Source organism: Orycteropus afer, unplaced genomic scaffold, assembly GCF_000298275.1.
Source record: "Orycteropus afer afer isolate SDZICR_OR568_19922 unplaced genomic scaffold, OryAfe1.0 scaffold00073, whole genome shotgun sequence".
NCBI classification, from domain to species: Eukaryota; Metazoa; Chordata; class Mammalia; order Tubulidentata; family Orycteropodidae; genus Orycteropus; species Orycteropus afer.
This window is the reverse complement of record NW_006921660.1, coordinates 1,599,398-1,614,750: the sequence shown is the minus strand read 5'-3', so window position 1 is coordinate 1,614,750 and position 15,353 is coordinate 1,599,398. Positions and strand designations below refer to the sequence as shown.

The following is a 15,353-nucleotide window of genomic DNA, read 5'->3' as shown; positions in this document are numbered from 1 at the left end:
GGGCTGCTTTGTACACTCCAGGCAGGGGCCCAGAACTATCATGTACTATCTGCTTAAAGTCTGTTTGCTACAGGTGCAGGCCTTTGTCAAGATAGTATTTTATTCTAGATAACTGTATTAAAAGGAAGTTGAAAATAAAATATTGTTGAACAAATGAGGAAAAGTTGAGATTATTTCTTTATCTTAAAAAAAGAACAGTTTTGTTTGTTTGTTTGTTTGTTTTTTCAAAAAAAGAAGTGGGGACTTTAGGTACGGAAGTACCCAAGAATAATATATTTAAATTTTCATGGCCTTGATTGTGTTAATGAAGCTATTATTCAAATAGAAAATTAAAAAATGCCACTTTGGAGGTACAGTTGCTGACAGTGTCTTGGGACAAGCAATAAGATCAGTTATGCAAACAGGAAGAGGAGAATCAAGGCCAGTGCCCAGCTGCTCAGCTGGACAGATGGCGCTGAGCTGTCCTGCTGCTTTAGCATGCACATCACTCGGGACCAGGACCCGTTGTTTGGCAATGGGGTGATGCCTGCCACTTTGCACATGACATTGTAGACATCCACTGATCTGATGGGAGCAGCTCTGAAGTTGGACTTGAAATCTGAAAGGAAAAGCAAACAGGCCATCACCGTCACTCACTGGGCAGAGGAGGCGTCAAATCACAAGATGGAGAAATTATACTCAGGTGTCAGAAAACTTTCAGTTTGGAAGAACAGCTCTATCAACAGGGTGTGGCCAAGTGATTGTGAATGTGCGAGTATATTGGAAACATATTGGAACATAGAGGTTCAAACCCAACAAGCAGCACCACAGAAGAAGGGCCATTATAATTATAGCCAAGAAAACTATGCAGCAGTTCTACTTAGTAGCATATGGGGTCGTTATGAGTCAGAATCAACTTGATTGCAATAGGTTTGGGGTTTTGCTTATTTTTTGGCATAGATTATCATGAGCAATCTCTACCCATCAGTGGAGGCTTGTGTGTTGTTATAATACTTAATAGATTTCAGCAGAGCTTCCAGACTAAGACCGACTAGGATCTCCTCCCAAGAGTCAGTCAATAAAAACCCTATGGATCACAATGGTCTGATCTACAACTGACCCTGGGGATGGCACAGTACTAAGGAACATTTCTTTACACAGTGCATAGCGTTGCCATGAGTCAGGGGTCAACTCCATGCAGCTAATAGCAACAACAGAGGTTATGACAGGAAATAGTTTCCTTTGGCTCATGAAGATCAATCCCTTCAAAAGAAAAATAAGCAAACAGACTCTCTTTGTGATCTTTTTGTGACAAAAGACCTTTCTTGGAGGGGCAGAAGGGCCACCTGGGCTGCTCTGTTTCTTCAGAGCGGGAGAGCAAGTGTGGGCACAGAAACTTGACTGTCTGCTGGGCTCCCCATAATCAAATTAAATGGTATGCTTATCTTCTAGAACATCTATCTAGCAGAGGTGGATTAGCCAGGGTCCCTATTTGTACTGCAGAGGCCGCAGACAAACTCAAGAATGCTTCTTAGTTTTCCTGCCACCACACAGAGGGCCTGATGAAACAGGAAACCATGCGGTTTCCACAATGCTGGCTAACATAGAAGTAGCAGCAGTGGTTTCCTAAATATTTTGGAAAACCAAATGACCATTCTGGGGGAAGCTTTCACTGGAAAGTAAAATAACTTAGCTATGTGGAAAATAAGTGAAATGGTGGTAGTTAGGAACCCAAGTGAAAGCTCTGAGAGATTTAACGGAAGAAAGTACTGTCCTGACACCCATAGACCTGCACCAAACTCCAACTGTGATATAGGAATATAAAGGGTAGAACTGGCCAATCAGAGCATAACAAGTAAAGGCACTGAAGGTGACACTGCATATCTTTGGAGAGACTTCAATCAAGAGTGCTACCTCATCCTTCTCCATAGGAGGGATTTAAGATCTTGAATGGAAAATATTTACCTATTTAAAGAGTGAATGTAAGAGTACATACACACACACATACACACACACATACACACACATACATAATTCAGTTTTAGGTTCTAAAGCTTTCAACAAAATAGTCAAAGTTGCATTAAGGTTGAATTCAGAAAGGGAGACTTTAAAGGATAAGGGTCTATATCACATGCTTTTCCTTCACCTAAGATTCTAAAAATAAAAGGTAGTTTGGGGCTGTAAAGTCAAATTTTCTATCTCAGAAAATAATCTCTATAATGACTTTTCTAAAATGGTCATGTATATTTTATTTAAAAAGCAACCAATCAATAATAGCAATATATTCCAGAAGTACTAACACCCAGGTCTACTCTTGTGTTAACCCTGGAGTTGCAAATACGGAAGAAAGTTACATACAGGAAACTCTGCCATAGAGTATGGTAGATTCAGGTCAACATCCCAAATAGTGAGTTTTCCTCACTTCGGATAACCGCATCTGAATTCAGTAAAAAGAGGTGGTAGAGTACATAGTTAAAAGCATGGGCTCTATAAATAGCCTGCATCTACCTACTAGCTGGGTAACCTCAGCAAAGCTATTTAACCTCTCTGTTCTCTGCTTCTGCAAATGAGGATGGAAATAGTACCTATATCATAATTCCAGATACATCATATATGCCCAATAAGTGGTAGCTATTATTAACGATAGTGGCGCAAGTTGTTTGGACTTGACAACTAACCTAAAAGTTAGGTTCAAATTCATCCAGTGGCACTGCAGAAGAAAGGCCTGGAGATCTGCTCCATAAAGCTTACAGCCAAGAAAACCCTGTGGGGCAGTTCTCATCTGTACCACATGGGGTTGCCGTGAGTTGGAATCAACTTGATGGCAGTGGGTGTTCTTCTTCTTATTATTAATAAATATGTATAGTAAATGTCTAAGAAGGATAAACTATGGATTAAAAATGTTCACTTCATAGTGTATTTGGAGAGTTTCCTTTTCTTTTGGTGCAGGGGAGATATGGACCAGCATTGTCTCAGGTTAAAACAAGTGAAAATACCCCAAAACCCAGAACCTGCCTGGAAAGGAGAATGTAAGGGCTGCCCCAGTATCTCAGTCCCTCTTAATACCAAGGCAAATTTTACAAATAAGATAAGGGTGATGGTAACATTTCCCCAACAGAAGAATGAAGTATCAATGGAAAGTCTCTCCCAGTGAGAGTAGAAGCAACTCCTCTCTCCTGCCTTGCCATATGATTTGGATGTGATGATCACACTGCCCCATGGTGGCCAAGTCCCTTCTGTGTGGGTGGGTGGGAGGGTATATGGGTGGTGTTATTGTTGTTGTTATGTGCTGTCAAGTCGGACCTGACTCATAGTGACCCCTCCTTGGGTTTCCTAGGCAGTATCACTACGGAAGTAAGTTGCCCAACCTTCCTTCCGAGGAGTGGCCAGTGGGTTTGAACCGCCAGCCTTCTGGTTAGCAGTGAAGTGACTTAGGCACTACACTACCAGAGCTCCTATGGGTGGTAGACAATAGTAAATGTACTGCATCCTTCTCTAGCCTGTCAAGCACCCACTTCTTTAACAGTTCCCAGGAAAAACTGAGATTGAGTTCCCTGACAAAAGTGTTGTTTTTGTTGTTAGGTGCCGTTGAGTCGTCTCTCATAGCGACCTTATGTACAACACTGCCGGTCCTGTGCCAGCCTCACAATCCTTGCTATATCTGAGCCCATCGTTGCAGCCACTGTGGCAATCCATCTTGTTGATGGCCTTCCCCTTTTTTGCTGACGCTCCACTTTACCAAATATGATATCCTTCTCCAGGGAATAGTCCCTTCTGACAACATGACCAAAGTAGGTGAGACAAAGTCTGGCCATTCTCACTTCCAAGGAGCATTCTGGCTGCACTTCTTCCAGGATAGATCTGTTAGTTCTTTTAGCAGCCCATGGTATTCTCAGTGTTAGAAAAGATTATCTTCTTATATTGAAAGTACAAAACCAAATCCTGTGCAGGTAAGCAGGAAGGAGAATTGGGTTTTCGTTCTTATCCCACCCAGTTCATGGATTCATGTTTTTGCAGGGATGGGACTTTGGGCCCAGTGCCAAGATGATCCGGCTGGAACAAGAGCTTCTAGGAAATTCCTGAATGGTAAAATTATAAACTATACCTGATCTAGTTTGGGAGGACCCAGGCAAACTCTGGTAGTTCAAGATGGCATTTTGAACCTGGATTGGAAATCCAAATTATTCCCATGGATTTAACATTATTTGTACATTAAAAGTGTTTCTCCCAAACAAAAGAAGCTCTGCAGGCTTGCGCTGTGCCTGGTACCTGGGGCTAATTTCCAAGTGAGGCTTGTTCGCTTACAGGCAGCTCACTGAATCATACTCCTGCTGTCTTATCTTGAATGTGGAGTTCTCCAGGGCAAGATTATGTTGTTCAAATTAGAAACTGGGATTAAGTAGAGTGAAGCTATCTCCCAGAATTATTTTCCTTTCCCTTTGCTGGATCAGACTCACACTCACAACTATGTCTAGGCAGCTATAGTGATGCCCAGCTTCTTCCCTAAGCAAGAAGTGAAGACAATTAATCAGTAGGGATGTACCTTTATCTCAAAGTGCAGCTAGATAGCTATTAAAGGCCTTACTCTTAAATTTTCTTTGGAGTAAACAGTCAGTGTGTAAAGCTGTTCAATCTTTCATGAGAATTGGAGCCAGAAACGTGATGGTTTGTGGGAAGCTCTCAACCATGTATCTGCCTGGAAACATTTTTGCAATTAGCCCAGTCTATTTTCATCAGGGGGCGTCTTTCTGTCTGCAAAAGGCTGAGGGCTTTTAGCTTTAAAGAAGCCTATGGTCAAGGCTTTTATTAATGGGCAAAATATCCCTCACTGAATTTAACTTTAAGCTAGTGAAGCTTTGGGGATTTTGTTTAAAATTTTTGGTTTGGGGTAAGATTTGGCTCTGCTTTAAAATATGCTTGAAACTCTTGCTCCTAATTGCCCCTTCAGCAGACAACTATTTTGCATTCATGATCTTAGTTCTCTTTTCTGGAGAGGGAAGAGGGAACGTTTTTGAATAAAAGCCCTGCTGTTTGTTTTCTCATAGAAAATCCATGGCCCGGGAGTATCTCCAACTTAATCTAAAAGTAGATCTCAACGTAGTCCTCGTAGGCCACTCCTAATTCAGTCCGCTTCTGAACTCTGCGTATCTGACCTCGATTTGGCTGACAGGCAGCTCCTGGTAATTATTATTGGTTAACGGCTACATGCTCCGAAGTCCTCTGAGCTCTCTCTGACGCCATTGTCGTGAACTCGTTCAGTGCTGTACAAGCGTTTGCTGCTACTGATGCAGATGCTTCCTTCCGGACTTGGGAACTCAGATCACACGCAGGCAAGGATTTCGACCAATGTGTTCCCTAAGCTCAGGCTCCTAAGAGTACCTGAGGAGGCTGCAGCAATGGGCACCTCTCGGTTCTTAGAGCTGTTTTGTGGTAAGCAGAGGGAATCAAGGCAGATGGAGTGGGATGAGCTGACGTATCTTTTTGATCTTGCTACATAAAGGAGAAGAGCAGAGCTTCTTTCTGGATGTGGTCTGTAGCCTATAATTTGAAAGGACAACGTGGCTTTTGTGGGTTGAAACATTATGATCAACATTTGGAAAAAGGTATTTGGATTATGGATATCAGAGGAAGCTTATGATATTTAATAAGAAGGGTGGACAGTAACAAGAAAAAAAAGGAGCTCATGAACCCATCAACTGACTGGTGAATCCTTTTTTTTTAAAAGGAAGGGGGTATTCAGGTAGTAGGATGGTCTTCAGAGTATTTGAGTAACTTTTCCAAAATATTCATTTATACTGCTATATCATTGAAAGCAAATGCACAAATAGGCCGTCATCATTTCCCATCTCTTCAAATCCTAATTGTTAGGATCTGATCAAGACAGTCATAGCAAATTTGCTTTCACTCAGGCCATCCGAGTCATTCGGACTCTTCCTCAAAATCAGTCCCAGGATCATTTTGGAGCCTGCCCTCCAGCACAGCCTAGCTTCTGGTTGGGCCCTGAACCGAGTGAACCTCCCAGGGTGGGTAGTTAGGGAGGGCTGTGGAAGAGCCAGAGCCTGAGAAGCAAGCATGCCCACTTCCAGACTAACAGCTGTCAGCAGCCTGGTGTCTGATAAGCTTTCCTGGACATCAGATAGCTGTGAAATAACATTTTGATGAATTAAGTAAAAAATGAATCATGAACATGTGGAATACATTTTCTTCACTGCACTCAGGGCTTAAATTTTACAAGGAAAAGCATTTGACCACATTTGCCAAACCCAAGAAGCATTTGAAAAGAAGCCAGTAAAAGATGTTTCATGGGGACCGGCTGGGTTTGCTCAACTTTGCTCATAAAAAGGGTGCCTAAAGAAATTACTCCAGCCTTTACCAGCACCATTAGCCCTACTGAGAGACACCTCCTGGGGAAAGGCCAACTAAGAGTGTTTGGTCATTTCTTTGCCTACCAGGTCCAAAGGCCAAGAAAATGCCCCTCATGTCCATGAGCTCATTGTCATATCCATGCCATCCATGCTGCCAGCCTTCCCTTTTTCCAGTGCTGTTCATCCAAAATGGAAGCATCTCTCGATTCTGAAACGAAATAAGACAATTGCATGGCATTGTGTTCTAAGAAATTGTGATTAGAGGGCATCTGATCCAAACTACCACCGAACACATCTCTGATTGGGGCTTTCCAATCTTAACTGGATTACTTCCTAAACCAAGTACCTCATACCTTTGGAGGTAGTCCATTAAATTGCTAAGGAGCTTAGTTAAGAAGGTATTTTCTCATACTGAGTTGAACTGGACCTCGTAATAAGTTTTATAACCACTGAATATAGCATGTTAGAGACAGAAAGTATGTTAAAATGTATTTAATCCAATCATCTCATTTTACTAACAAAGCAACTGAAGCTAAGGGCTGCTCTCCATTCCACTCACTACCATCCCAGTACCCCTTTATGGTGATACATACATACTTCCCCGTGCTTCTAGCTCCTCCCTTGGGAGCAACTCAAAATAAATCAGTCCCCTCTTCTCTAAGCCATTCATTCAAACCTTTGGAGATGGCATTTTTGCTCCTCTTCTCCAGGCCATAAATTCTTCATTTCCTTCAGCCATTCTTCAGTTGAGATGGAATCCAAAACCATCATGGCCCTGTCACCTTTCTTTTCTTTGAACTACATATATTTTTAGGCTCTGGTGGGACAGTAGTTAAGACATTTGGCTGCTAACCAAAAGACTGGCGGTTCGAATGCACCAGCCACTCCATGGGAGAAAGATGAGCCAGTCTGCTTCTGTAAAGATTTATAGCCTTGGAAACTCTATGGGGTAGTTGTAATTGAGTTCTTAATCAACTTGATTACAGTGGGTATAGATGCTTACTTGTTGTGAAACATTGGGCTTAAAGAAATTTTTGTGAATCTTAAGGAGGCTCTGAATGGCACAAATGGTTAACTATGAGCCAAAGGTTTGCCGATCAAACCCCCCAAACACCTTGGAAGACAGGCTTGGTGATCTGCTTCTGAAAGATCACAACCTTGACAACCCTAGCTTTGAAAATGACAGTTCTATTATAACATTGAGTCACTATGAGTGAGAATCAACTTGAGGGCAACTAACAACTACAATAAAAGGAGGCTACAGCCAGTGGAACACAACACAGCCATTCATTATAAACTAACCATTTGATCCTGATATTTCTTGCAAAGCAGGGTTTAATATTACAAATATTTCTAATGCAAGAAGTAGAATTGGCTAGTCAAGATGAATGTGTGAAATCAAAACAATTAAAATACAAGCAATTTACAGGATGGCTCACAAGATTCATAATAAAGCTAATTGCCATGGAGGCAATTCTTACACTAGGTGACCCCATGTGTGTCATAGTACAACTGTGCTCCACAGGGTTTTCAAGGGCAGTTTTTTCAAAAGCATATCACCAGGCCTTTGTTCCAAGAGCTTCTGGGCAAACTCAAACCTCCAAACTTTGGTTAGCAGCTGAGTGCATTAACTGTTTACATCACCCAGGTGCATGTATTTATAATGGTACCATGACTGTAATAACTCAAACCAAAGCAAACCCATGACCAGTGAGTTGATTCTGACTCATAACAATACCCATTGGGTTTCTAAGGCTATAAATCTTTGTGGAAGTAGATTGCCTCATATTCCTCCTGCAGAACAACTGGTGGGTTTGAACCATTGGCCTTCTGGTTTGGGTCCAAATGCCTTATTTACTAAGCCACCAGAGCTCCTTATGACTATAATAGTACCATGTATTTAGAGTCATAATAGTATTATGATTTTTGGGTGGAGCTCTGATGGCATAGTGCCTAAGGCATTTGACTGCTAACCAGAAGGGTGGCGGTTCAAACCAACCAGCACTCCTTGAAAGGAAAGGTGGACAATCTACTTCTGTAGTGATACCACCTTGGAAACCTAAGGAGGGGCCGCTATGAGTTGGATCCAACTCAACGGCAGTAAGTCTTTTCTTTTTTACCATTCACCAAGAGCCTACACTGACAGTCACTTAATGATCATAACATTATTGTGTGGATGACATTATTGTCCCAACGTTATAGTTGAAGGAACTGAGGCACAAAGAAGTTAAGTGACACTCATAAGAGTCACACAGCTAGTAAGAGGCATAGCTGGAGTTGGAACTCAAGTTTTCTGACTCCTGGTCTTCATACACTTTCTTTCTTTCTTTCTTTTTTAAATTGTTATCTGGGTGCAACAGAGCAAATTCACTTTCCATACATCAGTTCACATACACTTTGTCTCATGACATTGACTACAATTTACCCCAATGCAACAGCTCCCCTCTCACTTCCTCCCGATAGTTACTTCTTCCCTGTGTCCATCCCTCCATGCATTCCTGCCCCCTGAACTATGTCCCTGTGCATACACAGCCCTTCTATTCTTGCCAGTTGTTCTCTCCAAGGAGTGTACCTAGCTGGTGTAAATGTTCACCTCATATGCCTGTCTTTTGTTTGGCTGGAAACCACTGTGTGGGTTCAATTCCAGACCTGAAGGGCAGCTAGGGGCCATAATCTCAGTGGCTCCATTAGGCTCTGTCAGACCAGCAAACATGGTCCCTTTTTTTTTTTTTTTCAAATGATTTTGAGTTTTGTTCCACATTGTTTTCCCACTCTATCCAGGATCTCCTACATAGATCTGCCTCTGAGTGGTTGACAGTGGTAGAAGGGCACCATCAAGTTCTTCTGGTCTCATAGTCATATGGGCTAAGGACCGCATGGTGTACCAGTCCCTTGGACTAATTCTTTCCATGAATTTTTTTTTTTTTTTAAGATCTCAGTTGCTATTTGCCAAAGTATGAGGTGGAACAATGTTTTGTGTAGTATGTTATGCCAATTGATCTTGATGTCCCCTGCGACTATGGTCCTGAGCCCACAGGTCCAACTACTTGCTCCCTCCGGGAAGCTGGCTGTGCCCAAGAAGTGACTATAATCTTGTCCCTTGTCAACTCTACTATACAGCTGGGAATTCTTACAGAACATAGCAATACACTTGTAGAAACATTGTCTGCCAACCCTGTACATGGTCTTGGGCACACTCCCCCCTGCGTAGACATACCTAATAGTTCAGCTTGTCCACTTATCTATCCACCCATATATCCATGTTTGCCTTCACTGACAGTGCAGTACTGTATGTGCAAAAGGGTTTATGTTTGTTGTCTGTATGTCCCATGTACCTCTCTATGTCTTCCTCTTCCTCAATGCCACCGTGTTGATCACTTACATTTGGTGCATTGCCCTTCTCTTCACCCAAATCAATACTTGTCTCTACCTATCTAATAGTGTTCCCTCTGCTCCCCTCCCACCCTTGGTAACCAACAAAGAAAGTATCCCTCCATGTATAAACCTTTCCTTGACTTTTTACAATAACAGACTAATACAATATTTGTACTTCTGTGATTGACTTATTCACTCATCATAATGTCCTCCAAGTTCATCCACATTATGCGGTGTTTTGCAGATTCTACATTATTATTTAGAGTTGCATAGTATTCCATTGTGTGTATATATATCATAGTTTGGTCATCCATTCTTCAGTTGATGGACACCTAAGTTTTTTCCATCTTTTGGCTATTGTAAATAGTGCTGCGATGAACATGGGTGTGCATATATCTGTTCTGGTCCTGACTCGCACTTCTTTAGGATATATACCTAGGAGTATATATATATACCTAGAGCTAGGAGCTCTGGTAACATAGTGCCTAAGGCACTTGACTGCTTACCAGAAGGCTGGCGGTTCAAACCCACCCGCCACTCCTCAGAAGGAAGGTTGGGCAATCCTACTTCTGTAGTGATTGTTGTTGTTGTTGTTGTTGTTTGCCGTCGAGTCGGCCCCGACTCAAGAGGGCCCTCCTTGGGTTTCCAAGGCAGTATCACTACAGAAGTAGGATTGATACTGCCTCGGAAACCCAAGGAGGGGTTCTATGAGTCGATGCTGATTCGACAGCACATAACAACAATACAACAATGGAATTGCTGGGTCAAATGGTATTTCTAATTCCAACTGTTTAAGGAGTCACCGTACTGCTTTCCACAGTAGTTGTCTGGTCCTCACACACTTTCCACTTCCCCATAGCCAGAGGTCACAGCAATGTTACAGCTGGCATTAGACTGCAGGGTGTCACCCTGTTCCTTGCCTATTCATTCACCAAGTGGTGACTGAGTATAAAGTATACGGAAGAGATTTTAGAGTTGGATTGGTATTGGTTTATATTTCAGTTTTGTTGCTTTTGAGCTCTGTGATCCTAGAAAAGCTGCTTAACCTTTCTGAGCTTCAGTTTCCCTCCTGGATTTTGGGATGATAACCTCTGACTTGCAGGGGTTTTGAGGGATGACATGACTGTGCTAAGTGCCTGATGCACAATAAGTGCTCAATAAATGGCTGCTGTCTGGCCACCAGATGCCGCTGGCTGTGGGAGAGGCACTCTAGCCACGTGCAGCACGCAGGGATGGCTGTGAGAGTCAAATGTTTCTTTGCTTATTTAGCTGTCACATCACATTGCACCCTCATCCTGTCTCACCCCATAAATTGCTCCCTAGCCTTACTGTTTTCCATATCCTGCTATTTCATTGACTCTCTGTTTCCAGAATTTTCATCATTCCTTGTCTGCTCTTCTCAAGCTGTAGCTTGTATTTTTCCATGGGAATGCTTTGTTACCTTATTGCACTTCTAACTTCTTATGCTTTTAAAATTTTTTTGGTTCTTTCTCTATGGTGGTGCTTACAACACATCCCAATTTAGCTTCATCAGCTAATTCAATGTGTTGCTTCTCCCTCTCATAGTCTGGGTGGCAGTGATCCCTGAAACATTGAGTGGAACATGGTTGTTATTAATGCCTTTACTAATTATGAACCACACAGTATATATGAGCCCATGACAAAGAGACAGGTGAAATGGAGATGAAGGCTGATTACCTGATTAAGAGCTTACTGTCTAAATTCCACAAATACAAACATAAAGCCATGAAAACCTCAGCCTGAAGGTAACTGAGGGGTCTATCTGATCATGGGTAAATCTGCTAGCTTTTATTAAAATGACACATTACTCCAGCAAAAGAACTGTTGTTATAGGTTAAAAGATTAATAGTTAACTGGTTGGTTATGTGAGAAAGCTACATTTGGTCCAGGAGATTGAAAAAATTGTATTATGTCCACAAACATTAATCTCAAAATGGTGCCTTGGTGGTTTTCTTTCTTTTCCTTTCTTGGTGGCTTCCAGCATCTTTGTTTTACATCTGTCATTATCTTCTCATGTGCACATCTGTGAGTCTTGCCTATCAAGAAACTGTGGCCCAGACCATGCAGCTTCCATAGTAGGAATCCCAGCCTGGCAATCCTCCTGGTTGAGGATCCGGACCCCATCCAGACCATACCAGGCCCGTGGACTGCCACATACTGCTACCTAGTGACATGACATCCAGGTTCTCCATATTAGGCCAAAAGAGAGAAAGGAGGATAGGGGCTGGTAGAGATGGTGGAGATGAGTTTGTGGAGGAGTGATCCTAAGTCTGGATCACTAAGAAAGCCAGGCCTATTGTAGGGTGAGCAGCCAAGTTGCAGGAAACATCTGGTCCTTCTGTAGCATGTGGTAGAAGGACCACATAAAGGACCTGCCTAGAAAGGGGTGTGTCTCACTAATAAACTGGTGAAGGAGAGAGTCTACTTCTTCTACTGTGAAGCGAGTAGAAGAAGGGGTGTCATTGTTAGAGGTGAAGGGGGTTGTCCCAGTCAACATAGGAGACACAGTGACTACAGGGCCTAGTTTTCAATTCACCAGGTAAACATTGAGCTCTGAATCTGTGTCAGGCACTGTGCTAGGCTTTTGGGGTCATGGACACAGATGAACAGGGTGGTGCTTCCTTCACCTAAGAGAATTCATCTTTAGTGAGGGGAGACGAAAGGGTGATAGCTTCTGTGACAGCCAAGACCACAGTGGGTGCCTTGAGCTTGAAATAGTGAGGGAGGCTCAGACCCTGGAGAGGCCTTGGGCCCCAGAGGAAGCAGAAGTCTTATGGGAAGAATAACTGTCAGTGGGGGTGGGGCTACTTGTGTTAGGGGGCTCTATAAAGGGGCCACAGGAATGCTGATAAAGAGGGTGGGAGAGATACTGAGGCTTATCCAGTAATAAGACCCTTGGGAACTCTGTTGTGGGGAATGTCTGACATTGAGAAGGCTCAGAGAGGCAAGGACAGCCTTACAGCCTCATGTAGGAAAAGATGGTCAGAAGAAAGCAACCACCAGACAGAGACTGTTGGAAGGAGTGAGAGGAGCTTAGATTGTGCCCTGGTCAGTGACCTCTTCAAGGGGACTTCCCGGGGTTGTGCCAATCAAACAGAATGACCAGTTGTCTTCAGTTTCCGCAGGACTGAGGGAGTTCATGGGATATGAGACTTCTAGTTTTAAAATTTGGACAATCCCAGGAGAACCTGGACTACTTGTTCAGCTTACTGTCAACACTCCCTTGTCAATTTAAATAAAATATTCACTCAAGGTAGTTTAGCACTTGCCAGTGCCTTCCAGGGCCCTTCTACTACACATTGGTGGATAGCAATGCTAGACCCCTTATAGATGAGCTGCTAAACTGTAGTCAGTTGTTTTTCTCATGGCTTATACTAGAAGTTGGATCCAACTCATAGAGTCCCTTCCTAGGGTTTCCAAGACAGTATCTCTGTGGAAGTAGATTGCGCAATCTTCCTTCTGAGGAGTGGCTGGTGGATTTGAACCACCAGCCTTCTGGTTAGCAGTCAAATGCCTTAGGCACTACACCACCAAGGCTCCCATTTTATATAGAAGGGATCAGAAATAAGAAACATTGGGGAAAATGGGTCAGAGTTATTATCTTTATAGACTTGGCTTCTTATATTTAGGTGCCTGCGTTAAAGGAAACACTCCAGCACCACCTCACCATGATGCCAGTTACAGCTTGCTTTAATTTGGGAAACCAGGGGAATGTTTATGAGATAAGAGTTAAAGTTTCTAGGCTTCATCTTAATCACTTTTAGTGTTAAAAAAAAGAAAATGTACCATTCACTATTTACCCTCAAATCTGAAAACCAGTTTATGTGGTTAATCAACACTACCCTGGACTCATCTCTTTGAATTCACCAATTTAGGATTCCCTTATGGTGCTGAGCTGAGAGGGAAATGAGAGGGAGTACTGGGGATGAGGGTGAGGGTGCAGGAGGGACGGAAGGACAGGAAGAAGCAGGAAGCAACCTCAACAGTCTGTGTTCATTATTTTCTGTTCGCACATGGGCAGTACTTGTTTTGACAAACTCTCTGGGCATTTACTCATTTTTTATTGTTGCATTTTTGGAATACATTAGCACGTACATTTCTAGCCCATTCCTTCTGATTTTCCCTCACCATAGATCAGCAGATGCCCGCTAAACCACAGAGAAGAATACTCCAGAGGAGAAGAAGGGCAGGCAGCTGTTGGGTTGACATCTGGCATCGAGCTCTTGCCATGCACCCAAAATTGACTTTTCATGGGGCAAGTGAAGACCTCAAAATCCATCGTTTGAGGACTTCCTCCCTAACCAGAGGAGCTACTGTGAGGTCTTGTGAGAGGCCCCTGTTCTGCCCTGTGACATCTGCTCTGGGTCTCCTCCTGTGTCTACCACAGCTGTCTCCCTGCCTCCTTACTTGAGAGCACTCTGCCTACACTAGTGGATCCAACCTTGACTCTGCAGAGATAGCCCAGAGGCTACCATGGGCCCCTGCTCTTGGAGATTTGGAGGTTCTTCAAGGTAAGGTGGGCAATCCATCCACCTATCTGGTTTTTTTTTTTTTTTTTTTTTTCATTTTGTTTCTATCCACATAAGATTTTGGTGGTGGTGGTGGTGAAAGTATACAGTCAATGATACACCATTTCAACCATTTCTACAAGTGCAGTTCAGTTATATTGGTTATTTTTCAAGTTCTGCTACCATTCTCGCTATCATTTTCCAAATTATTCCACCACCATTATCTTAAACTCACTGCCACCCAACCTTTCGGTTTGCCATTGTCACATAGATAGTTCTTTAAAAGAACACAATGCTCAAAGCAGACCTACTTTACTAATTAAGATAAACTATGTTTTGACTCAAAGAAGACCTGGGGGGATAGTTTTGGCTTAATCTTCTTTACGTGATTTGAATGCGTAGTCAGGCATTGAAATTCCGAACATCATTCCTCACACATCTACCGTGTGCTACTTAGAATTCTTATTTGTTTTCTTCTGAGGACATTTTGGGTTTATATTGGATTACTGGGGAGCTCTGGTAGTGTAGTGGCTAAGTCACTTGACTGCTAACCAGAAGGCTGGTGGTTCACACCCACCAGCCACTCCTCGGAAGGAAGATGGGGCAATCTACTTCCATAATGATACTGCCTCGGAAACCCAAGGAGGGGTCGCTATGAGTCAGGTCTGACTTGATGGCACATAACAACAACAACAACATTGGATTACTGGGAGCTCTGGTGGTGTAGTGCCTCAGGCATTTGACTGTTAACCAGAAGGCTGGGGGTTCAAACCCACCAGCCACTCCTTGCAGCCTTGGAAACCCAAAGAGGGGTCCCTATGAGTTGGACCCAACTCAATGGTTGTTGTTGTTGTGTGCCATCGAGTCAGACTAATGGTAGTGAGGGTTTATTATTATTATTATTATTGCATTGCTATTCTGAGGTCCAAGCCTGTGCCTTAAAGGCAAGGTCCCAGTGGCTCCAGAGCCCCCTCACACACTCACCCATGGCCTAGTGGTTACAATTGGATTCACAAGCTGGCTTTGTCACTTCTGGCTTTGTATCTTTACAAAGACATTTAAAACTCTGAGACTCAGTTCACTCATCAAAATAGGGATAGGAATA

General features: G+C 42.9%; 1 protein-coding gene across 1 annotated transcript in view; it reads right to left on the bottom strand.

Annotated features, from left to right (window-relative positions):
* Window positions 1-392: 392 nt before the first annotated feature.
* The window catches only part of ENPP6 (ectonucleotide pyrophosphatase/phosphodiesterase 6), a 166,811-nt gene continuing 151,850 nt past the window's right edge, over window positions 393-15,353 (bottom strand). The window contains exons 7-8 of the mRNA XM_007940874.2: window positions 6,429-6,552; window positions 393-598 (exon numbers count right to left, since the gene is read on the bottom strand). Of these exons, the coding sequence (XP_007939065.1) occupies window positions 393-598; window positions 6,429-6,552 (330 nt within the window). The remainder of the gene's footprint in view (window positions 599-6,428; window positions 6,553-15,353) is intronic.